This window comes from Peromyscus eremicus, chromosome 20 (genome assembly GCF_949786415.1).
Source record: "Peromyscus eremicus chromosome 20, PerEre_H2_v1, whole genome shotgun sequence".
NCBI classification, from domain to species: Eukaryota; Metazoa; Chordata; class Mammalia; order Rodentia; family Cricetidae; genus Peromyscus; species Peromyscus eremicus.
Genome location: NC_081436.1, coordinates 43,276,575 through 43,304,256, shown reverse-complemented (window position 1 = coordinate 43,304,256; position 27,682 = coordinate 43,276,575). Strand labels below are relative to the sequence as shown.

General features: G+C 43.4%; 1 protein-coding gene across 1 annotated transcript in view; it reads left to right on the top strand.

Moving 5' to 3' along the window:
• Positions 1–14,163: 14,163 nt before the first annotated feature.
• Positions 14,164–27,682, top strand: part of Tbc1d31 (TBC1 domain family member 31) — a 62,529-nt gene continuing 49,010 nt past the window's right edge. Inside the window, exons 1-4 of the mRNA XM_059247165.1 lie at positions 14,164–14,715; positions 20,168–20,314; positions 23,008–23,123; positions 26,984–27,162. Of these exons, the coding sequence (XP_059103148.1) occupies positions 14,639–14,715; positions 20,168–20,314; positions 23,008–23,123; positions 26,984–27,162 (519 nt within the window). The 5' untranslated portion in view covers positions 14,164–14,638. The remainder of the gene's footprint in view (positions 14,716–20,167; positions 20,315–23,007; positions 23,124–26,983; positions 27,163–27,682) is intronic.

The following is a 27,682-nucleotide window of genomic DNA, read 5'->3' as shown; positions in this document are numbered from 1 at the left end:
GAGAGGCCAACAGTCAAGAGCACAAGACTGGACAGAACTGAAGTTCTGTATTGTGCAGCTCTCTGGTGCTAGCAGACAGGGAGCTAGCAACTCAAAGATTCTGTCACATATAGGAACACTGTCCCAGCAGGATGCCTGACACATAATGGCATGTTTCTTTAAGAAGTTCACGGCATATTGCCAGCATGGAATTAATCCCCGTGTTAAATAACAGGTTGACTAGCCTCACCTTGCAAAGGAAGAATTTGTGGCAAGAATGGGGACTTATCACTGCCATTCCCAGCAGAACCAGTCCTGTCTTTTAGTCACAGCTTTGGAAAATTTCCCAACTTTGACACTCTGGACTAGGGGGAAAAGGATCTACTGAGCAGAGCAGTATATGAAGTATGTATTCATTATTCTTGATGCCGGTGAATGTGTGCATGCACATAAACTTGTGCATGCATGCATGCATGTATTGTAAAGTCAACCTGTTAAAAAGCAGCCTGAATTCCATTCTTTCTTCTGTAGTTTGCTAATTGTGTGGTGTGGACAATTCACGAAACTGACTCATCCTAACGGCACCTACACTGGGGTTGTTTGCTCTGAGAGTCTACTGTGTACCAAGTTCTGTGCTTGCACTTTGCATATAGCATCTCATTTAACATATTAAAGCCCAGAGATGAGTGCTATGATTATGCAAACTGAAAATCAGGTGAAAGTTCTTCAAAGTCACATACAGCTCAGTTGTCATCAAATCCATAAAGGGAGGCACAGCAACACACACTTATGAACCCAACCATTGAGAGGCTGAGGCAGAAGAATTGTGTGAGTTCAAGGCTAGCCTGAAACCTTATCTCAAAAGGCCCAAAACAGGGAGCCATCGAGGTGGCTCAGGGGTTAAAATCACTTGCTGCCAAGTGGACAGCCTGAGTTGGACCCTGGAACCCCATGTGGTAAAAGGAGAGAACTGACACCTACCAGTTGTCTTCTGACCTCATGTGTGTGTCATGGCTTACGCACGCGTGTGCACACACAGACACACGCACAAATAAACATAAAAATTTTAAATGTAAGTGAAAAATTTAAAAATCCATTTAATTCCAACTAGACAGCCCATTTTCTCACTACTGTGCCTTTCCTCCAAGATATATGGAAAGACTCAATAAGTACAAAGTATCTGACAGGTCCTAGGTTTGTCCTGCTAGGCAAAAGACCTGGATACAGGAGGCATTCGGTGCTTAGCAGATCAATGGGCCGGACTGTCTGGAACAAAAAGTATGTAGAAAGTACTGGGAAGAAAATAATTTCTAGGCTGAGTTTGGCAGGATACAACTGTAATTCCAGTACTCAGGATGCTGAGGCAGGATCACAAGTGTGAGAACAGCCTGGGTTATAGAGTGAAAATCTGTCTCAAATGAAAAAAAAAAAAAAAGGAAAAGTGTGGCGTGTTGGTGTAAGCCTTTAATCCGAGCACTCAAAAGGCAGAGGCAGAGAGCTCTCTGTGAGTTTGAAGCCAGCCTGGTCTAGTACCAGGGTCCAGACCAGCTAGGGCTGTACAGTCAGACCCTGTCTCGAAGAAAAAAAAAAGCAAAAGTAAACAAGCTTAACATTCAACTTCTTTTAAACAATCCCTGCAAGTCAAAAGAATCAGAATAACACCAATCTAAGCCATAATTACTGATACTCATCAACCCATAGTTTGCATTCCTAATTAGAACAACAATTACCAACACTCTTCAGGTATGTACTGGAGAAGTCCTATGTGTATCTGAAGTGTCTCTAAGTCAAAAACTATTCCAGCTACTGTGAGACTTAGAATGTGAGGTGGATTTGAAGGCAGAGGACTCTTTCCTATGGGCCTTGCTTAGATTTAAATGATTAACTGTGATATGGAGATTCATTTAGACTTAAGCCCTTCAGTTGGAAGTTAGAAACACACTTGAAGAAAGGAACATTAGACAAAGTCCTAATCCTTGCAAAGATTTGATGCCTCTTCCCATCTCCATCAGGAACCAGCTGTGAACGAAAACGGAAGTAAAACTATGAGATTTTGTGGTTTAAAACCATAGGGGTTTGGTGTGAATTTAGAATTCCAGTACTGAAGAAGCTGAAGTTGAAGAATTCAAGACCAGTCTGGACTATATTGTGAGACCCTGCCTCAAAAGGGATGATAAGGGGAGATATTTATTGGGAAGGAACAGTGGATTAGAAGAAGATCTGGCAGAGAAGGACTCCCAAGAAGAGACAAATAACAAAAATATAACAAAAATTATATTATCTTGTAGCACACACACACACACACAGAGTGTTGTTTTTGTTTTCATTTAACTTACATAGAGTCTTTTTCTGTTTCTACAAAGTCTTACTAGTTATATCTATCATTTTGATGGCTAATTTTCTACCACTAATGTGGTATGATCTGTGACCATTTTCTGACTTTTGAAACCTATTTTTCAATACTATGAATGACTCTACAACGAGTATCTTTATATACATTTTTGCACACCAATAACTTTTTAGTAACAGCTAGCATTCATTGCTTGTTTTGATTGGCACTGAGCTATGCCCCTCCTGGGCCTGGTCTCAGTGAGTCTTCACAGCAGCCAGGTACTTTTATTTCATTCATAAATGCAGAAGGAGCTGCAGAGAAGTTAAGCAGCAGTTGGACGTGGTGATGCATACCCGTGGTCACAACAGTCAAGAGGATGAGATGAAAGAGGTGGAGTTTGAGGTTAAGCTAATGTAGGATATACAGCGAGTTCAAGGCCAACCTACACTACAAACATACTGAGGCCCTGTGTATGGAACAGGGAAGTGTAAGACTTTATGTTTAGACAACGTGATGCTGATGTGGATATCCAGCAATGCCAAGACGGGATGGTGAGCATCAGGGGTTATGAGTCAGCACAGAATGGCTGACACCAGATATCTAGGGAATCCCAAGAGTAGACTGTAATGGACTCTGTTATGTAACAATTTTTTTGAAACAAGCCACTTTTAGTTCTGTATAAACATGTCCTTGAGATAAATGTGTAGATGGTGAGGGGGTCCCTCTTCTGCAGGAAGTAATGCAGTGGAGAGGCTTCTGCTCCATCTCCATACATTCTTACATTTTCCAGCTCCTCAAGACCCCCAATCCCTGGCCCCACAGCTCAAATCCATCACCCTGTCTCAAAAAAAAAACCCACATATTTAAACTGCCATGTGCTATTGAGAACATACACAATACTTAAACCATGATCTATTAAAGCCAATGGTGGTACTCATTCATTCATTTATTCATTTAATAATTTTCTTTCAAAGTGTGATGTGTACAAAGCACTCCTCTGGGTAGTTAACCAACTTGACAATTACTTCTACCCTTCGGAGCTTCCTTTCTACAACAGGCAGAGGTAATTGAAAGGGATAAAAGTGTTTAACAGATGAAGTGATGGATGAAGCTGAGAAAAGGACAAATAGGAGGAGGTTTTCGCTCATCAGAAAAGGCTTCACAGGCTGGGTGGTGGTGATGCACACCTTTAATCCCAGCACTCGAGAGGTAGAGCCGGGCGGATCTCTGTGAGTTTGAAGCCAGCCTGGTCTACAGAGCAAGATCCAGGACAGGCACCAGAACTACTCAGAGAAACCCTGTCTTGAAAAACCAAAAAAAAAAAAAAAAAAAAAAAAAAAAAAGTAAAAGAAAGAAAAGACTTCACGGAGATATTGTAGCAAAACCTCAAGATGGTGAAAGAACAGACTGCCTAGATAGCTGGGGAAAAGCAGATCTGTTAGAGGAATAGCAAAGGCCGGCAGGAACATGAGGAAGGGAGTCTTTCTTGAAAGCCATTAACATGACCAAAGTGGCTGAGCAGATGAGGAGAGGGAATAAGAGTCAGGAAAGGCCATATAGACAGTTCAGAATAGCATGAGCTATGTAAGAAAACCCTGTCTGGATATTTTAAATAAAACTGTAACAGTATACAAATATTGTACAAGGAATTAGATACAAAGTTATTTATTGTTGCATTATTCATAATTGCAACATACAGAAACTAAACGTGCATATGTAGAAGATGATTGGTTGGATCAACTAATATTTGGGATAGCATGCAGCTGTAAAAAAAGATGAAGGGGACTTCTTTTGTGAGTACATGTGACTGCCAATAGTCCTGGCAAGTTAGAAGAAAAAGGTTCAAATTATAAACTTTACTTTTCATGCAAAGAAATAGAGAAAAAGAGTATGCACATAGCTTTCAAAGTACTGGAAGGTGCTGTGCAAGGATGGTGAGGGAAAGCAGCCATCAACAATCTTATGGAGCTGTGACCTCTGTGACCTGCAACAACTAGTGTAACAAAATATTACCCATGGATACAACAGTGGCAAGACTGTTATGGGAGTCACAGCCATCTACTTTCTGGTTGGATTTAATGCCCACTTCACTGAAAGAAACACAAGTCCGTGGGGCTTGAGAGATGGCTGAGCAGTTAAGAGTACTAGATATTCTTCCAAAGGAACCAGGTTCAATTACCAGCAACCGCATGGCAGCTCACAACTGTCTGTAATTCCAGTTCCAGGTGATCTGACACCATTACACAGACATACATGCAAGCAAAACACCAATGCATGTAAAAATATAAATAAATAATAAGAAAACAAACAGGTTTCTGTTAGGGTCCTGGAGAAGTCCCACAAAGACCGCCATCCACTATGCAATCGACAAAATCATTTATTATTCCAGCATGTTGGGGTTGACCATCCCACACAAAGGCAAAATGGTGATGACCCCAAGAGGACTTGCAGGCTTCTTTTAAGCACAGCTAAGGAGAGTTCCTAGGGCAGTTAGGTCATTTCATATATGATTGGCTTAAGCAAGTGGCAATCATACTAGTACATTCTAATTGGCTGGGGCTAGTCAGGGGCTAGTGAAGGCTACAGCTTTTCCATTTGGGGGCAGGCCTGAACAAGTCCTACACTCTGTCCTTATTTGGTTATCACCTATCACCTTGAGCTGCTGTGGCTCAGGCCTGGTACATGCAGTACCAGGCCTCCTCATCCTCGCTATCAGGGGTGTTGGAGACTGATTGTCCTTCGTTTGTGGCTCTCTCAGAAACTGCTCTCTCAGTCTCAGGAAACTGAAATTGAGACCTTATATCTGAGAGAAGACTGAGCAGCCTGTTATGGCATCTGTTTGGTCCTCTCCGTTTCTAAGGGATAATAACAAAACAAAATAAAATATAGTGAGATTAAAACAAAAACTAACAGATTGTAATTGGACAAAACAAACACAAGGAAAAGAGCCCAAGAGAAGGCACAAGAAACAGAGACCCACTTATTCACATACTCAGGAATCCCATGAAAACACTAAACTGGAAAACATAATATGTACGCAAAGGACCTGTAGGATAAAAAGAGAGAAGAAAAAATATAAATAAAATAAAATAATAAGAATAGTAAGAAAAAGAAACACAAGCCTGGTACTAGATTCAGGCCCAGAGTCCATGATTGGGGAGCTCCCAGCCCCAAGGGATGAACGTACACTATTATTTTGCTAAATGGACATAGTATCAAACCAGGCAATAGGACTAGGCTGGCCCACACACAAAGTTCCAGGACAGCCAGGGATACATAAGGAGTTGGCCTCAAAACAAAACAAAAAACCCCACTTGTTTATTGTCTGTCTAACTAGAAAGTAAGCTCTATGCAAGTGTATCATTGTTTCATTCACTGCTGCAGCCCAGTGAGCAGCTCTTGTACACAGTAACAGCTCAATGAACAATTATTAGCTAATGAATGAATATCCACTCTGTCAAAGCCCAGCACAGGTAACCTTCGTACCACAAGGAATCAGCTTGTTCAAGTGGAGAAGAGAGAAAAGCGTAGCACTAAGAAAGTCAGGCTTAGGGGAAATGAGGTAATTGGAGACGCTGTAGTGAACACTCCAAGCACCGACTCGTTTAGTCACAGGATGTTATTGCTGTTGATGTGCAAACGTGCATATGCCTGACTGGCAAGGCATCGGAGCTCAGAATGCTACATCTGTCGTGTTTGTTTGAAGGCAATCCAAATAGGCCGAAGGCACATTTAGAGAGCTCGGAGATGGTTTTATGTTTGGTCCGTGCTGTCAGAAGCGATAGGGGGAAATGTGTTTTGAAGAGAACGTGTACGTACGCAACAGTCAGTGCTGTGCCTGTGTGAGGTTGCGCCCAGAGTGTCTTGGTGGGGTCGCTGCTGACAGTTCGGCTTGGCTTGTTCTTTGGGAGACTCTGACCTATGCACTGGGGCCTCCACTTGGTTAGCAGCATCCCCAGACCACCACAAACAACACCTTTCCCCAATTCTGACAACTGGAGTGTCGCAGGTCTTTGTCAAATGCCCTGTGAGTGGATGGGGTAAAAATCACCCCAGCCGGGCGGTGGTGGCGCACGCCTTTAATCCCAGCACTCGGGAGGCAGAGCCAGGCGGATCTCTGTGAGTTCGAGGCCAGCCTGGGCTACCAAGTGAGTTCCAGGAAAAGGCGCAAAGCTACACAGAGAAACCCTGTCTCGAAAAACCAAAAAAAAAAAAAAAAAAAAAAAAAAAAAAAAAAAATCACCCCAGCTGAGAAGCCCTGGATTCTATGTGACACTGTTGATGCTTATCTGCTCCTCTCCTCCTTTTGCAGCTGCATATTTATTTCAGCACACACACACACACACACACACACACACACACACACACACAAAGACATCCTCCATCCAATACAAGATGACTCATTCCTTTGTGCACTCATTCCAGATGTGCCCCCTGGGATTTCCTGCTGCCACACGTGGAAAACTGCTGCATGAAGAAACTTTAATCAAGCATATCTTAGCCAGGCCTGGTGGCTCACATCTCTAATTCTAGTAAATAGGGGCTAAGGCAGGAGAAACACCCAGAGCAAGACCCAGTCCCAAAGAAAGCATCTCCTTGAATTCTTGCGCTTCCGCAGTTCATCGTGACCTTGACCATGGGCTTCTGCAGCATTACCTATTGTAATGTCCCTTTCTTAGAAGCCAGTACCATACAAAAATGCTCAGGGTAGACTGCTGAATGGTGAAAGGCCCCATGAAGAAAGGCATTGGTGGATGAAAAAAAAAACAAAAACAAAAAAACATCTCGTGAGTGACCATGGCTGTACCATGTGGATCAGAAGTGTTCAGCTAAGCACAGATACACGAAAGGGTGAGGAACAGAAAATTATTGGTTTTTGAGGCACTAAGATTTGAGGTTGTTTGTTATAGAGTAGGAAACAGCTGAATAAAATGACCAAATGCCTCAGTGAGTGAGGAAAGCAGTGTGTGAAACAGCTCCTACCAGCTTGTGGGAGCTAATGCCATACTCTCAGGGATGCTCCGAGTCAATGATTAAACATAACTGTTATTAAAAACCAAATGACACAAGCTTACATTAAAATGTAGGTTTAGGAGGTAACAAATATGTCTTGATTAGTATGCCACATTTCATTATCTGTAAGCTTGAGGTAATCTTACGTACGACCTATCTTTATTACAGCTCAACTCTGCAGTCAGAGACCATTTCGATAACCGGTCAAGGTAGGAATATTTACACCACAGAATTGCCACACTATAGATGCCATAGTTTGGATTTTTTCTTTAGCCCAGAGAGCTAGCTGCTAAACATTTACAGCGTGGTACCCTTTTTAGTAGGACTTTAATAATGCCCATATGGCAGACACTGTTCTGAATCATTCCCAATTCCAAGTTAAGTACTGTTATTATCCTAATTTTACAGATGAAATAATCAAGACACAGAGACATTAAATTCTTTGCCCAATGTTAGAGTCCTTATAAACAGTGGACTCAAAGAATATGGGTATTCTGAGTCCCATGTCTTTCAGTTTATAATCTATATTTTCTTTTTTTTTTTTTTTTTTTTTTTTGGTTTTTCAAGACAGGGTTTCTCTTTGTAGCTTTGCACCTTTCCTGGATCTCACTCTGTAGACCAGGCTGGCCTCCAACTCACAAAGATCCACTTGTCTCTGCCTCCCGAGTGCTGGGATTAAAGGCATGCCCCACCATCGCCTGGCTATAATCCATATTTTCAAAATATCTACTTTAGGTGTAAGCTCTAATCAGTGTAAGTTTACTGATAGAAGAACCGGGCAGAGGGGAGAATGAATAAGAGATTTCTACTTAACATATGGTGTAAATACGAGATTCCATGGGATTTAATTTAAAAAAAAAAAAAAAAGCCCTAAGGAAATGAAAAAGAGAAAATCCACACCGGGCACAGATGCCAGTCAATGTAGATTCCATTAGCCCATCCTTGCTCTCATACCTATTTCTTTGCGTAGGATTCTCTTGCAGGGTTAGTTAGGGGGTCTCAGCTGCTGGAATTGGGCTCCGCTGACAAAGACCACACCCTCCTAATGTCAGTCAGTTAAATCAAATACTTCATCGTATAGCCTATCTTTCACTTTCCTCACTCGAAAGTGTTTGCAGTATTTCCCAAACTCAGCAGTACATAAGAAAAAAAAAGAAAGAAAAATAGAGCCAGGGAGGTGGCTCAGTCTATAAAGCACTTGCCTCGCCAGGATGTTGACCTGCTTTCAATCCCCAGGACCCGTGCAGAAAAGCTGAGCACGGTGATACACACTTGAGGTTGATCTCTCCCCCCACCATGTGCATGCGCAAGCGTGAATGCACACACACACACACACACACACACACACACACACACACACACGGACATGGACACCTTCCCTCAGTCCTTCAGAAAGATGAATTTGACCACTGAGGAAAGCCACATAGAAAATGAGAGGTCCCGAAAAGCAGTTGAGATGTGACAACATTTGAGAAGGGGTGATGGGTAGAGCTTTCTTCTAGGCCATCCTGATGTGGGCAAATGGCTTCTCTGCACACAGTCCTCTGACTTGGGCACCAGAGGAAAGATGCTGTACCACCGCAGAGCAGTTTCCTCGGTAATAAATGTTTCCCTCAATCAGCGTGTCTTCCTTCCTCACAGCAATTACAGGAGCCCTACTTCTCGTTTACTAGCGTCCTGTCACGTTTGATTGATGGCTTGCCCTTCTGAGCCCACAGATGCACTTAGAAGCCTGTGAATCAGGCTAATTATTCAGTGCTGTAGGAAACAGTCCCAGCATCCTAACTTCATAGCCACGTGCCCGAGGAAGTCTTCAATTAGGCTGCTACTGCAGAATATAATGTTGAAGGTTTGGGTTTGACCGATAGAATTTTCCTGAGCTGGTTGGTGCATACTAATGCCCACAGTAGCACAGTTAGAGGGTCATTCCTCTGACTTGCAAGCGGCTTTTTAAATCCCCCTGCCAATAACTGGGGAATCCTAAAATTATGCCCCCGTAAGATGGAGTATTATGCAGTGTGCCTAAAGCTCCTGTCACTAGGCTGTCCTGGCATTTAGAACAGCTTTAAATGTGACAGAGGCTACTAACTCCAGACACTCCTTCTCTTTGGCTCTGGGAAAGGCTGTGAAGACTGGAAATTGCAGGCACAGCTCATTCTTTCATGGACTAGGAGGCTTCACTCTCTGGTCTTCTCCCCGCCCCCACCCCCCACCCCCCGCTTTTTTTTTGTTTGTTTGTTTTTGTTTTTTTTTTTTAAGATTTTTTTTAATTATTGTTTTCTTATTGCCTGTGATCATGAACTTGCTGCCTGTGGAGATCAGCGTCACATTTCTGCCCCCTCCTGGGACATTGGACTGTTTCAGCTGTAAGGGCCAAATCCTTCCCATTCTACATGAAATGTCACCCTTGCTTGCTTCATGTATGTTTTATGAGAACACCTAGGCATGGATGTTTATTCAAGCAGCTTGGAGTATATTTCTCTTTTCTCCTGTTGTGACTCATAGGAAAGAAGTGAGGAAATGCCCCACATCATAGTTTACCTACAATGGCTTCTGCCTTTTTCCTCCCTCTCCCAAGGTCACATAGCTGAGTCATCAACCAGATGCAAAGCATTGCCTGGGTTTGCATCAGCTGGCAGCAGGACCTAGGCCTTGTCCTGATGAAACACAACTGTTCATTTTGCAATGTCAGCCTTCCTAAACAATATATCAATGTCATCCGGCTGTTGCCTGATTACAGTCCCTGTTCAGTGGCTGCCTGGGCCAACTCCCTATCCCCTTTGGACTTAACTGGGAACCACAGTTCCTCCCCTCCCCCACCTTTTCCTATCTCAAAGCCTTGAACTCTTTACTTTTACTTTTGTGTATATGTGTGCGTGTGGTGTATGCACACATATGTGTGTGTTCTTGTTCATGTGTATGAGTGTGGGTATATGTGTGCCACAGTATGTGTATGTAGGTCAGATGACAACCTCAGGAGTCAGTCTCTGCCTTCTATCTTGTTTGGGACAAGGTCTCCTTCTTGTTCACTGCTAAGTAAGCCCATGAGTTTCTGGGTATTCTCTCGTCTCCACCTCCCGTTTCACATAGGAAAAACTCACGTGCCCAGTTTTTCTGTTGGGTTTGGGTATCCAAGCTAAGGTCCTCACACTTGCCTAGCAAAAGGTTTACCAGCTGAGCCATCTCCCCAGTAACACCCTCAAATTCTATTAAGTGTCGTCTCCACTGCAGACCAAAGTGCATCTAGAAACAGGGATTTCCCTGAGCTGCTTTCAGTGTCAGATTGAATGCCATCAAATGGTAAGCCTGCAGGCTTCTTCTTTCTGACTTTGGCCTGTAATCCTGCTTCATTCTGCCATTTACTCGATAGTAACAATTGTTGCTATTGTTGTTGTCCTTGGTGGGTTTTTTTTTCCCCCTTTGGTTTTTCGAGACAGGGTTTCTCTGTGTAGTTTTGGTTCCTGTCCTGGAGCTCGCTCTGCAGCCCAGGCTGGCCTCGAACTAACAGAGATCCACCTGGCTCTGCCTCCAGAGTGCTGGGATTAAATTAAAGGCGTGTGCCACCGCCGCCAGGCGCCTTGGTGGTTTTGATGTGTGAAGTGTGAAAAGGCACCTTTATCAGGATGGAGTTGAGGGTTCATAAGGGGAATAGAGTACTAGCTAGGTACTCTATTATATATATGGGTATGTGCACGTGTGTGCATGTGGAGGTCAGAGGTCAACATTGGCTGTCCTTCCTCAGAAGCCATCCACTTCAATTTTTTTTTATTTTGAGGGAGCTTCTCTCAAACTCAAGAAGTAGGCTAGGCTAACTGGCTGTGGGGCCCCTCCGGGATCTGCCAGTCTCTACCTCTCCAGCACCAGGATTTTAAGTGTGCACCACCATGTCCAGCCTTTTTGTGTATATTCTGGGGGCTTTGAACTCAGCACAGCAAGCATATTACCAGCTGAGCCATCATCCCAGTCCCATAGGTAAAGGGTTTCTTAAATATGATTCCCAAAATCCCCTCCAAATTGAAAATATGATATGTTGATCTTCATTAATATCTTCTACTGTTTGGCAGACACTGGTTTAAGAAAACCTGGAAACATAAGCTACAGACTGGAAAAATATTTGCAAAGCATATATATGTACAACGAAAAGCTTGTATTTAGGATATATGAACAACTCCCAAAGTGCAATAATAGGAATTCAAACAATCCAATTAAAAACACATAAAGGATTTGAAGAGGTACTTAGCAAGAATACACGTAGAACACAAGCAATCACATGAAAAGATGCTGAACCTCATTTGTATTTTCAGAAGAAGGAATTAAAATCGCAGTGGGTACCGGGATATTCCCACAGTGGCCACAATGACAGATTCATTACAAATGTCGAGCACCTGAACTCCTGGGCTGAGGGCAGCGAAGGGAATGGCACAAGTATGCCGAACACATCTTCCTGTTTTCCTGAAAGCAAAACTGATGCCTGCCACACAAGGCAATGCTTCACTTTCAGGAGCACCCCCCAGAGAAACAAAAGGAACGCTCACAACAGCTTTACATGGAATAAGTGAAAACTGGAAACACGCCAGTGTTCACCAATGGGTAAACACGTTATATGGATACAATGAAACACCACTTAGCAATGAAAATGGTGACTAACTAATATCCCAACAAAACAGATGGATCTCTTAATAAGACTTTCATACTCATGGTATATGAAAGAATCCGGTTGGAGGAGGAAAATGGGGGTGGGGTGTGATGATAAGGCTTCATGTATATAAGTTTTTAGAAAGTAATTAATGTAAGGAACAGATAAGAATCAGCAGTTGCTGTACACCAAGTAGATAGTAAAAGATTACAAAGAAGATATAGGAGGAATTTTTACAGGGTTTCTTTGTGTAGATCTGGCTGTCCTGGAACTTGCTTTGTAGATCAGGCTGTCCTCAAACTCATAGAGATCTACCTGCCTCTGCCTCCTGTGTGCTGGAATTAAAGGCATGCACCACCACTGCCCTGCTAATATAGAGGGAAATTTTAAGATGATAGATACGTTCATCATCTTGATTTGGTAGTGGTTTCACAATGGGTACTCATGTAAAAACTTACACAATTATATACTTTAAATATGTAAATGAAGCTACATATATGCTGTGCATATGTGTGTATCTGTTATTGACTGATGATCCACATGATTTTTTTTTTTTCTGAGCTAAAGAATCACTCTGTGAGCCAGGCGGTGGTGGCGCACACCTTTAATCCCAGCATTCCGGAGGTAGAGACAGGCAGATCCCTGTGAGTTTGAGGCCAGCCTGGTCTACAAAGTGAGTGAGTTCCAAGACAGCCAGGGCTGTTACACAGAGAAACACTGTCTCGAAAAAAAAAGAATAACTCTGTGGCTCAGGATGGATGGCCCCCAGTTTGAAGTCATCCTGCCTCAGCCTCCCAAGTGCTAGGATTGTAGGTATGTGTCACCATGCTTGGCTAAATACTTCTTTTGTTGTTGCTTTTCTGTTGTTAAAAATCATGGGGATCAGGAACAGAGGGATTAGAATTCTATTTTGGCTTTCCCCCTACTTCAATTTCCTTGTCTAGAAAATAGGGATAATAACAGTACTTACCTGTAGTAGATCGAATGTTTCACCCCTCCCCCTCATATATGTCCATATGCCAATCTCTTGGTATGCATAAAGCCTGGTAAACACACATGTGCATGTTCACACACACACACACACACACACACACACACACACACACGTCTTCGAAGATGTAATTAAGGATTTTTATATAAGAATATCATTCTGGATTATTCCTGTGAAACCTAAATGCAGTTGTAAGTGTCCTAGTAAATGACAATGAATTCAAGCTCTGAAACTTCAAGAGAACCTTGTTAGAGACTTAAGAACTTCAGTTCAGGAGATATAGATTCAAACAGTCTTGCATGAGTGTTCCAAACGAGATATGAAAACTAGGAGCATGAATGAGTCATAAGTGCTGATTTAGTACAAGGCAGAAAGCAGTTGTAAGAAGTTTCTATGTTGAAGATGAGGAAGAGCAGGAGCTATGTGAAGGTGCTATGCGACTTATTAGCAATAAGAAGGAAATATATACACACACCTAGTAACTTTCCAGCAAAGCCTGATGGTGTCTGGTTAGACACCTTAAGTCTCAGGAGCAATATGCTCATTAGATGACTATCGCTAAAAAGTGACCATGAGCCAAAAGTCATTTCCCCAGACAGTAGGCTCAGTAAGGTCGGTGAGGTCAGCTCAAGTCCTGTTTCCTGAAAGATGTTTTTACTCTATTTTGAAAACCTTGTTTGATTTTTACTTTATTGTGATTTTTTTCCATTTATTTTCACACATGAGAAAATACAGAGAGATTTGTAACAAACAGGTGGGTATCCCAGACAAAGAAGAAAATCTTTGTTGGCAGACTATATTCACTGAATGCTGAGAGAGTATATTTCTGTTGTTTTATACACCAAACGTGGCAAATTTGATCTGGAATTAATTCTCAACTTCAAACAGCACTGACGTGTTGTTAAGAGTATTATTTAAATGGTAAGTTTCTCTGCGAATTAAGTGATGTTAAGCCACAGGAAAGCCACACATAGTAGTAAGCACTAGATAAACACTAAGTGAATTTTGAAGAAAAAAAGATTTCCGATGCCAATGCAGCTGGTTCTTGACGTTTTTGCTTTTCTAGATTGCGACTGGTGGACTGGAAACCATAATGTGGGAGTCTCTTGTAAATTTATGCAATTAAACCATGATGACTGGCAAAAAGAACGGAGTGTTTGTCTAGGAGGTTCTGCGGAGCCTAGAAGTTCTAGGAAAGGAACTCTGTAACTCTCAACGCATTTGTCTTTTTGCTTCTCTATTAGTTGTTCTTATTCTCCAACGCAACTTAGAAGGGAATGCAGGAGGCAGGGCGCTCTCAGGGGAAAAACACTTCCCATGTCTATTTGAGCCTAGAAGCCTTCGGAGAGCTGGTGCCAAAGCTTCGTCTTCAGAAAACTACGACTCCCAGAAGCCTTTGGGTCGCAGGATTGGAAGAAGCCTCAGAAAAGGGGTGGAGTCCAGGGGAGAAGTCGTTGGCCGATTCCATTGTCCTGAGTGGAGGGACCACCTGGGCGGATGTGGACGGATCGGCGTTCTGATTGGTTGTAACTAGAAAGGGCGTCCGCCGTGGGATTGGTACGGTCCTCGGGGGCGGAGACCCAGCGGCGGCCGCTCGAATTTCCCGGGTCGGGCGCGCGGGGACTGCCGGGAAGCTCTCGGGACGGTTACCCACCGGGCCAGCAGTGGTCCGGAGTCGGGTTTCGACATGCAGAGCACTGACCTGGGCAACAAGGAGAGCGGCAAGATATGGCACCGCAAGCCGTCGCCGGCCACTCACGACGGGTGAGGCCGCGGGGCTGCGGAGACCGGCGAGGGGGCGGGTCTGCGGGAGGCTGAGAGGGGTAGCGTGGTGGTGGGGTGCCGGCCCCGGAGTCCTGACTCTGGCCATGCTCTGCATTCCCTGGGTTGGGACCTCAGGAGGAGCAAGTAGCTCCGGAAGTCGTCGGCTGCAGATGCGTCCCAGGTTCTGGTCCCGGGTCCCAGGGAGCGGGAGGCAGGAGGAAGGCTCTACGATTTATGCAAAAGAATTTGCAGTTCTGCTGAGTGCCAGAACACCCACTGCTTTGATTTATTAATGACTGCTCCGTCTGGGAAAAGACTCCATCCAGGAGGTGGAGGGAGCAAAGAGAGCAATTGCATATCCACCTCTCCAAAAGCCGCAGCTCGCCATCCTTAAGTCATTGCACACATCTCTAATGTTGAGAACTAAGTTCTGCAGTTTGCACCGAGGAGTGTATTTCGCCGGGGCTGTCAACGATGCGGGGCCTTCTAGCGCTTCTTTCCATTCTGTTGAGTCGGCCCGGCCGGGTTTGAGACCCGGCCTCCTGTGTGACGTCAGCGGCCGGTAGTACATTTGTTTTGGTTCACATGGTGCATGTCTAAGTGACCTTGGTGTTTCTGATTCCCTGGGCTTGCACGGACTTCATCACTTTGGGTACATGTCTCGAGGTTGGTTACTCTGAAGACTTTTCTGTTTATCTTTTAGTTGCTTCCCTAGAAATCAAAATAAGTGTCTTTGTAGGCTGAAAACACAATTAAAAGTGTTGGGTCAGCCACTTACTTAACCAGCCAGCCACTTTGGTTTCTGGTGGCTGGCCACCCTTTATCAATGCTGTTGACCCACCAACCTGTTGAATAAAAAAGTTTGTCAGTAGTGGAGATTCTAAAGTGTTTTCATTTCCAAATAAGGAGTTTGTGTAAGTAGCACTCTCTACCTCTGGCTTCTCTAAAAGGTCTGAGAATTATAGCTAACCTACTATTTCTTGCCGTTACAGAGTATCTAGATAGATATGAAAGATTAAAAAAGAACAAGTTCTTTATTATGTGCTTCCACAAAAACAAAGCTTTCTTTTTTGTTCATTCAAACCAGTGGTTCTCAACCTGTGGGTCAAACGTCCCATTCACATGAGTCACCTAAGACCATTGGAAATATTTACATTACGTTACGATTCATAACAGTAGCAAATTTACAGTTGTGAAGTAGCAATGAAAATAATTTTATGGTTGGGGTCACCACAACCTGAGGAACTGTGTTAAAAGGTTGCAACATTAGGAAGGCTGAGAACCACTGATTTAAACCCATGCTGTGCAGGGAGATGGTTAGGTAGATAAAGATGTATTCCAGTTTCCTGTCTGTTGCTGTGATAAAACACTCTGACCAAAAGCAACTAAATTAGGACAGGAAAGGATTTATTTGGCTTACATTTCCAGGTCACAGTCCATCATTGAATGAAGTCCGGGCGGGAACTTGAAAAAGAAACTTCGAAGGAACACTGCTTGCTGGCTGGCTGGCTGGGTCATGCTCAGCTAGTTTGTAAAACATGCAGCTGAGGACTACCTGCCCAGGGAATGGTGCCACCCAATCAAGTCAATCCCCTGCAGTCATGCCACAGGCCAGTCTAATCTAAACCCTTCCTCAGCTGAGGCTTTGCTCTCAGATGACTCTAGGCTTGTGTCACATTGATAATTAAAGCTAACTGGGGTACCCACACTCTACAAAGTTGTCCTCATCCTCCACATGTGCTGCATGGCATACACATACACTACACACCAATAATTACCTTTTGGGGAGGAGGGTTCGAGACAGGTTTCTCTATGTAGCCTTTGCTGTCCTGGAACTCGCTCTGTAGGCCAGCCTGGTTTTGAATTCATAGAGATCTGCCTGCCTCTGCCTCCTGAGTGCTGGGATTAAAGGTGTGCTCCAAAACCACCTGGCAATAATTACATTTTTTAAATAAAAAAAAAAATATTGCTGTGGGTTGAGAGAGACAAAAATGAGCCAGAAGATTCGTTGAAGTAAGTGCAAGTTTACCAGGTGGATCCTTGGAGCAGATAATCAGTCAGTAAGCAGGGATAGTCACACTTAGCAACACAGTTTGTTAACCTGAATACTGCCCTTGGTGACCTGGCCAAATTCTACTCTGCCATAATCTTATTTTTGTTGTTTGATTGGTTTTGTTTGTTTGTTTTATCACATTTTTTTGATTGATTGACTGATTGGTTGATTAATTGTATGTGCATGCCACAGTATACACGTGGAAGTCAGAAGACAACTTTGGGGAAGTTCTCGCCTCCCACCATGAATGAGGGTCCTGGAGATTGAACTTGGGTCCTTAGACTTGGCCGCAAGTACCTTTACTGGCTGAGCCATCACGACAGCCTGGCTTTGGTGTTTTGAAACAAGGTCTCACTTTTCTATCCCAGCTTGGGTAGGAACCTGTGATCCTTCTGGCTTGGGCCTCCAAAGTGCTAAGATTAAAGGTCCTTACCACCATGTCTGGCTATTTTTAATATTGTGAACAATCGTTGTTTGATTTTTGTCATCAAACTGTAATGTTACAGAAAAAAAAAGGCTGAGAGGGAAAAGTTATTTGTTGGGTCTGAGTTTAGTTGGTCGTGTGTGTTTATATGTTATTTGTGTCTGTGTTCGTGTATGTGTGTGCAGGTGTGCCTGTGAAGGCCAGAGATCAGCATCAGGTGTCCTTAATTGCTCCCCACCTTAGATTTTGAGTCATAGCCCCTCACTGAACTTGGTGCTCATCGGTTTAGCTAGACTGGCTGGCCAGTGAACTCAAGGGAGCTGTCTGTCCCCAGTTCCCCATCGCTGGGGTGATGGATGTGAGCCGCCAAGCAGGCTCTTCCGTGAGTGCTGAGGATCCAAACTCAGGTCCCCATGCCTCTGCAGGGGGCACTTTACTGACTGAACCATCAGCCCCAAAGATACGCTGATGTTGTTTCAGGATAATTTTTGTTTTATTATGTTCTTATTTGTTTTGGCACAGGGTCCACTGTACCCTCTTCTGGCCTCAAACTCACCATTTTAGCTGACAATGACCTCGATCTTGTGATCCTCTGCCTCCACATCCCAAGTGCTGGGATTGCAGATATACAGATGTATGTGTACCACCGTGATTGGATTAATTCTTTGTTATTGTTGTTTTGGTTTTTTGTTTGTTTGGTTTTTTGAGACAGGGCTTCTCCGTGTAGCCCTGGCTGTCCTGGATCTCGCTCTGTAGACCAGGCTAGCCTCAAACTCAGAGATCTGCCTGCCTCTGCCTCCTGAGTGCTGGGATTAAAGGTGTGTCCCACCACCGCTAATTTTTGTATGTTTAACACCATGGAACTACATAAAAATGAGGGGTTTTTTTTTTGTCCCTAATCAATCTAAAAAGCTGTATATTTAGATAAACATGAGGAAAAATAATTTTTTTCACTGCTGAGTATTCAGCCTAGGGCCTTGTACATATTAGGCAAGTGCTGTACCAATGAGCTACATACATCTTCAGTCCTTGGAGAAAATGTTTAATCCATGTATCAATTTAGCACACTTCTGTAAAGTTTTTTTTAAAAATAAGATCTTAATTTGGAATATTAAAACTCTTATACAAGGGGTTGGAGGGATGGCTCAGGGCTTAAGTGTGTCGTCTGCTCTTGCAGAGGATCCAGGTTTAGTTCCCAGCACCCACTTGGTACCTCACAACCATCCGTAACTGCAGTCCCAGGGGAATCTAGCACCCTCTCCTGGCATCTGCAGGCAGCAGACGTGGGCAGGGTGCACAGACATACATTCAGCCAAAAGACCCATACGCAGAAAACAAATAATTTTTAAATGACTCATACTCAAAAGATAAAATTTCCACTATTAAATACTGTTGTTGAAATAAAGAAGGGGTGCTGGCCAGGGGGCTCAGAAGGTAAGGGAGGCTGCTGCCAAGCTGGGCCTCTTGAGCTTAATCCCCGGGGCCCATATTGTAGGAAAGCACCGATTCCTATAAGTTGTCCCGTGACCTCCACATCTGAAGCATGTACACACTCACACACACACACACACACACACACACACACACACACACACACACACAAATAATTTTAAACAGAATGGGATTGTACTGTTCTTTAAGACCAGAATGACTATGCATGTTCTCTTCTCTTTTCCGTTTGTTCTTGAGATATGATCTCACTGTGTGACCCAAGTCAGGTTCACGTCCTCCTGCTTCTGCCTCCTGAGTCCTGGGATTATAGGCGTGTATCAGTCTGCAACTCTCTATATTGAAGAGTCATTTTGGGCTGCAAGCTTTTTTCTGATAGTGTGTGTGTGTGTGTGTGTGTGTGTGTGTGTGTGTGTGTGTGTGTGTTGGCATATATGTGGAGGTCGGAGGACAACTGTGGATGTCACTTCTCTCCTTTCTTCATGTGGACCTAGGGGATCAAACTCAGGTCACCAGGCTTGGCGGTGGCAAGCATCTCTGCCTGCTGAGCCATCCCACTGCACTGGCCCAGTGCTATAAGTTTTATAAACAGTTTCTCAGCAGATGTATGGCACAAGAGTCCTCAAAAAATAGTAAATTTAAACAAATACTGCTGTACATTCTCTACAAAGTTTGCCCATGAAAGTAGTATATGATTATTAACAAGTACGTATCAAATGTAGAAAAGTAGAGTGGGAGAAGGTCACCCATGTTCCTGTTCTCTGCACACAGCTAGCAGTATTTACACGTGTTTATACTTTTTCCCGTGTGTACACCTTTCCTTTCGCATTTTTATTTTAATTGCGTGCTTGTGTTTGTATTTATGTATGAGTGCTTTAAAGACTAAGGTTAAGGTGCTTGAACTTTCATGCAGCTTTATTCATGCTGCATGTTTCTATAGGGTAATATTGAAGAATAAACTCCATTTCTTACTGTTTGAGAAGTGTGATTCATGGGGGTTTGAAAGAGCAACTTAAAGCACCCCACAGATGTGGTGAGAGTGTGTCGTGTGTCATCATAGGTCAGGTGCAGGAATGTAGTGATGAGCAAGTAGTCCTCACAGCACACCCCTGCTGGGGTACTGTGCAGGTCTGTTAGAGGAGGAGATACATTTAACTCATCTGGGAGCGTTCTATATTACGGAAACGGACACTTATACCCTGTTGCCTGTTCGTCATAGCATGTGCTGTTCCCGGGTATCTGTAAGTGACAGCAGGGTAGGAATCTTGTCTATCAGTTTGTCCTAGTGTCTGGCTTCCTCAGTTCTGACAGTAAGCTTTAGAATAATTAATGAATAAATGAATGCCAGCTTCTCTCATAATGAATGGCTTTCCGAACTATTTAGGAGTTTTTATAAAATGGCGTCTAGGGAAGAGAAGGAAGAGCACCAGGAAGAATAAGCAGGCAGAATGCCTTCAGTAAAACCCAATGTGTAAAAGATGGTATGTGACATAGAATGTAACATTTAGATTGTTGTGTCTTGGCAGAATTATAGTGAACATTGTTCACAGCACTTCCGAATACCATCCGAAAGCTTTGCGGTTTTTGAATGTGGCTTTTGATGGCTCATGCGACTCCTTTATTGCTGGGGACCACCAAGGAAACATCTATACTTTTGACTTGCATGGAAACAGGTAAGCAGATGCTTTGGGTATGGCCCTTATCATTCAGGAAGTTACTGACTGTTGACTAGTCCGTTACCTCCTGCTGATTTACAAAGTGCTGCTCAGTTCTCAGAAAGCTGCTTTCAGTGCTGATGGAGATCGAGGGAAGGAAGGATAAAGGACTGGGTTTACAGGGTCTCTTTCCAGCCTGGGTTGGCCTCCCCGTTGCTGGTAGCCACTATCCCGACTGCTTTTTTTTTTTTTTTTTTCCTTTCATTAAAAAGAAATTAAATTGCATTTTATTTATCTTATGTGTGTCTGTATGTGTGTGCATGCACATCATGTCACAGTTTGCATGTACAGGTCAAAGGATCACATTCACAAGTTGATTTGCACCTTCCACCATGTGGGTCCCAGGGACTGAAATTGGGTCGATAGGCTTTACAGCAAGCACCTTTACCCACTGAGGTGTCTTGCCCGCTCTGCTTACATTTTCTTTTACTTAAATTTTCCATGACTGCAAATTTATTGTTAAGTTCTGGTACTTCATTAGGCAATTTAGAAACTTGATTTTCAAGAACCACAAAGGATTATTACCATCCTCCTTCCTCTTCCGTTAGTCCAGAAGCAGTTAGGTAGGCTTGATCTCTAAGTCTCCATGCCATGAGGCAAGGTGGGAAGGTGGGAGGATGTCTGCACAGGGCAAGTGTCAGTGATGCGGAGTTAGCTCAGACAGTCTAGATAAATAAGACAACACTGGGAAGATAAGAACCTGGCTTCCTACCGGAAGAGGACTCAATGGAAAGAAAAGAAGAAAGTAAAATGAACCCTTTGGCTTTAGATTAGAGTCAGATTTGTCACATGACTGTGGGTTTGAATATCTAAGCAGAGATAGAAATAAACACAGACGTCTGTGGGAGTATGAGCACAGTACACATGTATATCTTCCCCAGGGTTGTCCTCTCGGGGCCAGAACATGTCAGGAACAGTGAATGTACCTCATGGCCAGTTCTTAGATTCCAAGAGCTATCCCTCAATAAAAGAAACCAGAGATCCTTGCAGAAATGGCCAGTTTCAGAATAGAGATGGGTGTAGTACAGGATGAGCCTGTAAATATTTCATAGATAGAAAAATTATCCAGACAGCAGTAAGGATGTGTCAGGACACAGAAGCCAGCTTGAAGGAGTGCCCATGTGGAGATGATTCGAGCATTAAAGTAAGTAGTGAACGTAATGTGTCATACCCTCTGATGTCAATCAAAATCCACACATTCCTGCTGCAGGCAGCTGTTTACTGCGGACTGGAATATGGCACAGTCAAAAATCTTTCTCCCCACCAAATTCTTTTTTTTATTATTTATTTTATCTTCTGGTACTGGGGTATGAACTCGGGGCTTTATACAGGTAAGCACTCTGCTACTAGATATCCCCAGCCTCACCACAAAATTGTTAATTATAGGAGAAACAGAGTAATGGTTAAAATGAAAAGACCTGGCACATACTTTATAAATCAAATGATTAAAGTTAATAGGACCAGTAAAAATCTGTGTGACTAGATAGAGTAAATGCACAGTTCTGTGTGGTTCCTGCCAAAGAGAACCTGGATGCAGCCAGTGGGGTGTTTATTAACAAAACTGTCCTTTAGCTGTTGAGAGGCCACAGTCTCGAAGGTTGGGAAAGGCAGTAGAGCTTGTATGTGCAGGGAGAGGGAAGAGCATGGCGGAGGCCTGAGTCTGCCCGCATCCCTCTGTCAAGCGTGCTGTGAGACAAATGGCAGGATGTGGATGGACTTTGATGACTGGGTGCTGGACATGTAGGAAACATGGTCTTGGTGACTTACTCAATGATCGTTCAGGAGAAGAAGCCAGATTTATCTGCAGTCTGTTAGAAATCTGCTAACCATTATTTCTGCTCTTTACTAAAAATAGCAGTGAACCCAGAGGTCCCATCCAGTCTTCCTCACCCACCTCGGCCTATGTAGTATTTGTGTAGTATTTTTTTGGACAGCATGGCTCTAAATCTTGTACAGGAGCCTTGAACTCAACATCTTTAGGATAAGATTTAAGATTCCCTATCCTCAAGCTCCTACCCTTTTTCCTAAGCTCGGAAGCTTAATGTTTAGTAAATGAAGTTCTAATTATGTGCCAAGCTCTCTCTTAAGAACTCACAGTGTATTATTTCACTTAGTCACATCAGACACTTAGGATTCCTGTTCTTGTCTTCCTGTTACACTTGCGAACCCCCGTCCTTCTCTTCCCCCATGTGTAACGCATGCCAGGTCTCTCTTGGCTTGGCATGGTCTCTCCCATGTGTCCTTTCCACTGTGTGCTGGTGTCTCTGGCTGATGTTTCCTCTGGGAGCTTACAGACAATCACCTTTCTCCTCAGCCCCTGTCTGTCAATTGCCATTGCTTCCACAAACATCTAGCCAAAAGACAGTTGTAATTCCACTGTGCTCAATTAACAGAAACGTAGCAATGCGTCCTGTCTGCAAAAGTAGAATCCCGTCGTCTCCTTAGTACAATCCCTGAGAGGTAGCTAACCGTGGCATTTACACATGATAGGAATGCCTTCATTATTCACAGTGCGTCTCTTAGACCTTCCTGTCTATTTTTGGCCCACCATCTTCTAGGTCTCATTTTCTCCTCTCAGGACTCCACCATTGTAAAGTTTGTGATCACTGGTAGAATTTCTGGTACTAATGCAGCTATTTATTTCTTAATAGGTTTACTCTTGTTCAGCGAACAGCACAAGCTTGCACAGCCCTGGCCTTTAATCTTCGTAGGAAGTCAGAGTTCCTTGTGGCATTAGCTGACTATTCCATTAAATGTTTTGATACAGGTAAGAAGTCCTGTCCTTTGAAGTGGAGTGAAATATAGACTAGCACACTGCGAGGCCCTTACTGTCTGGGTAGTCTCGGGAACAGTCAGTTTAAGACTGCTCTTGCTTCAGGTTGCCACGAGCCTGGGGTCCAAGGACCATTCCTGCTTCAGGTTAGCTGCTTCCAGAGTCGGCATTTCCAACCACCTTCAATTTCAATAACCTTCTAGAAAACTCAGCAGAACTTAAGAAAGCATTGTCTTAATATAGGCTACACATTAGAGCCAGCCAGTGGGAGGGATGCATAGGATAGGATCTGGGAGGCTTCTGAAGAACACTTCCATTGTCTACTGTGATGAGCTCCCTCCCAGCATCTGCATGCCCTGACTCTGCCAGAAGTTCACTCAAACTTTGTTGTCAGAAGTTTTAATTGAGGCTCCATCACACAGACATAATTAATTGAATTGTTGCCTATGTGTAGATGTGAGGGCAATCTGACGGTAACATCTCTCACCCCATTATCACCAGGCCTGTGTGGATGAGTTCCGTTTCCAGTCCTCCTGCCTTCCTGATACTCAGTCTGTTAATGTTGCTGGTCTTTCTGGTAAAACCAGCCCCAAATCTGAATCCTTAACAGAAGCCATTTTTCTGTAGCTGAGAGGCGACTGAATATTATAATAAAGATATTCCTATCATGTGGGAAACTCCAGAAGTTCCAAGATTACTTCCTGTGAGTTTGGACAAAAACAAGACCTATCTTTCGAGGCCAAATTCCTTACTATACAGTTATCCCCCACAAAAATTACAAACAAACAAAATCCCATATATTTCATATCACATTAATTATGTTTTTTAAGTTGGCATTCTGGAGTATTATAGATTAAACCTCTTATTCTTCAAACCAGTCAGAAGTGAAAAGAAAAAATTTTAATTGTATTTTTTGTTACTAAATAATTGATGGTATATAATATTTAAGACGATATAAATATGATTAGTCTTAATGATAGTGACAATGAAGTCTTCTCTAAGGACTATTTTCTGAATTTATATGTTCTGATTTATTTTTATCCTAATAACTGAAATGGATGTTATCATCATTTTGCAGACTGGGAAACTGAGGCAACGAGATAACTTACCAGTGTCCTAGGTTTATATAAAGCAAAGCAACCAGAATTCAAGCTTGGAATGTCTATGCTGTACTCCACATGCAAATAAGCAGAAATAACTATCTTTTTTAGTAGTGTCTAGAAATCCAGTCAGCACTGCTGGGACAAATTTTTTTTTTTGTTTTTTTTGTTTTTTGTTTTTTGGTTTTTGGTTTTTCGAGATGGGGTTTCTCTGTGTAGCTTTGCGCCTTTCCTGGAACTCGCTTTGGAGACCAGGCTGGCCTTGAACTCACAGAGATCCACCTGCCTCTGCTTCCCGAGTGCTGGGATCAAAGGTGTGCGCCACCACCGCCCGGCTTGACAAAAATTCTTTAAGAAATTAAATCTTTGTGCTACAGTTAGCTTCTTTGCAAGGCACCATTTTCTTCTGTCTTCACTTCATCTTTTTATAGCCTAGACTCTCTCATTGAACCCCACACCCCAGTATGTTCCTTAGACGCTATCTCCAATTCTCAGCTTCCTAGTCACCTTTTTCTGTCTGTCTGTGGCAAATCCTGCTTCCTCACAGCATCCATTAATAAATGATGACTCCTGTGCCTCCTACCCCATGATAACAAGACCTGAGTCGCCAAGGTCAGAAAGCCCCCTGATTGTTTTGGTCTTCAACCTGCTGTCTAGCTTCTCAGTAGCACTTAAAATTTGGAATTGAGCCTGGCAGCGGTGGCGCACGCCTTGAATCCCAGTACTTGGGAGGCAGAGCCAGGAGGATCTCTGTGAGTTCGAGGCCAGCCTGGTCTACAGAGCAAGATCCAGGACAGGCACCAAAACAACACAGAAAACCCTGCCTCAAAAACCAAACCAAACCAAAACAAAACAAAACAAAAACCCCAAAACTTGGGCTTAAAGCTGGAGAGATAGCTCAGGTAGTATAGTGCCTGTTTTGTAAGTATGAGGACCTGAGTTCAAGTCCCATAATCCATATTTTAAAAAATCCCAGCCCTCGGGTGGCAGAGGCAGACAGATCTGTTCAAGGCCAGCCTGGTCTACAAAGTGAGTTCCAGCACAGCCAGGGCTGTTGCACAGAGAAACCTTGTCTCTAAAAACCAACCAGTCAAACAAACCAACCTTGGGATTGACCAGGAAGTCTGATAGGAGACCAAGTCTCCTAGAAATGCCAGGGAAGCTGCTGCACCCGTGATAGCTCAACAACATGGCTGCCTAAAGAAGCCTGAGCAGGGACACACTGGCCATGCTAGCCTGAAAGGGACAGATCTCACGGGCTCCACCTCTAGACCAAGAACTACAGCGTCAGCTTTGAATTTTCTACTCAATAGCAGAAAGAAAGTTGCACTTCATAAAAAAGGGGAAATTTTTCCAACCTAGGCTGAGAGGGACAGTACTGAATTGAAAAGTGGTGCTTTAAATGTAGCTTATGAAAAGCTCACAGTGTTTCCCCGCTTTTCACATTTCACTGCAGAACAAGAGGAAGGAACGAGAGCAGTCCCGGGCATTAGGCTGGTGTTGGGAAACTGCTGTTTCCCCAAGGAACTCGTTGCTCTGTGTTCAGTTCTGACCTACTTTGTATCTTAGTGTTTCCAAGATCTCTGTCTTGCTCTCTTTCTCTCCTCACTCCCACTCTTTCTGGGAGGAAGAATCTGGATCACAAAAGTGATATGATATTGACAGTTTAGAAACATTCACACAAGTGTGAGGATAAAATAAAACTCAGATTTAGTTCCTCAGTGGCAATGCTATTTGCTTTACCAGACTGTTTTCTCTGCACACACAGACAGACAGACACACACACACACACGCACATACACACACACACACACACACACACACAAAACTACCTCAAAGTCAAACCTTTTATTAGTATTTATTTATGTATTGAAACAGTTCTGCTGTGTAGTCCCGGCTGACCTGGAATTCGCTGTGGAGCCCAGGCTTCAGACTCAGCTCCTCCGCTTTAGCCTGCTGTGTGCTGAGCCAGCACGCCTGGTCCAAATTCATTTCAGTTTTGATTATCTGTGTGACTTGATTTCTTTCTTTTGAAATAGGATCGCTCTGTGTGATCAGAAATGGTCTCATATTCACTATGCTGTCCAAGCTGACTTGAAACTTACAGTCAACCCCTGCCTCAACCTCCTAAGTGTGTGTTACTATGCCTGGCACACTTAGTTATTTAAATCAAATTTGTCCTTTCCCCCACCGTGCTAAGTGTGTTCTTCTTTGTGCACTATCACACGATGTCACAGCATCAGCAGCTGCTGTAGCTGAGCTGGAACCACTGGAGCCCATAGCTCAGTGCATCGATGGTATCTCTCCAGCATGATAGCTTTTGAATGTGCTCCTTTTTTCCTTTGCCAATTTCTTAGTGTAAGCTCCCGTTTCTTGTCTGGATTGTTACAGCCCTGTCTAGTCGCTTCCCCTCTTCCCGTCTATAGACTATAGCCTCAAACTATTTGTAAAATGGAGACGCAGATATGCCGTACTGCAACATCAAGCTGTTACTGTGGGACGGTACCCAAGCTCTAGTCCTCACTGAGACTACTCTTAGCCCTGAGTAGGTCTCCTAGGGAGTATCTGTGATTGTATGTTACTGACATCCCTGTGGTAAACCTTGACCACAGGCTCCCATCATTGCCAGTGTTAAAGGAGGTGCCTTTGTGTCCCTGTCCATTAGTTGGGTTAGCCCACAAATAGTGTTTATGTATAGTGTTTTGTTTATCAGTGAGTGATGCTTTACACGTAACAATCTCACTGTTACCGCAGTCACCAAGGAGCTGGTTAGCTGGATGAGAGGACATGAATCGTCAGTGTGTTCGATCTCTGTGCACGCGTCCGGAAGATACGCCATCACTACTTCCTCGGACACAGCTCAGCTCTGGGACTTGGATACTTTCCAGAGGAAAAGAAAGCTGAACATCCGCCAGTCTGTGGGGATACAGAAGGTCAGCAATGGTGTCCTGTTCTGTGCTTCTCCCGCTGTTTGCTTGGTCACGGGATTCAGGGGGACGCAATCGGATGATTCTGTGTGTCTTCAGTAGCTGTGATCTCACAGTAGAGCGCAGGCAGAATAGTCAGGATTGACTCAGAACACCGAAATTCTTCTTTTAAATGATTATAGCCGTGAAACTGCCACTGTGGGAAGTGACAGATTTTAAGATGTTTTAGTTGTGAACCCTTTTCCAGTTTTGCTATCAACAACCTTAAACATACAGCAGATTTATAAGAATTTCATATTGAACACGGATACCTGTCATCTAGAGTCCTTCATTAACATGTTACTGTACTGTGCAGTTTGTTACATGTTAGTATATGACTGACCATATCTCCCTCTGGTCATTGATTGTTATTTGTGTATTTTAAAGTAAATTTATTTAAATGCAAACATCATTGTACTTAAGTACTTAAGCCTGCATTTAATCGATCATGGTTGAATTATTCGTTGATAGAATATTTACACATGAA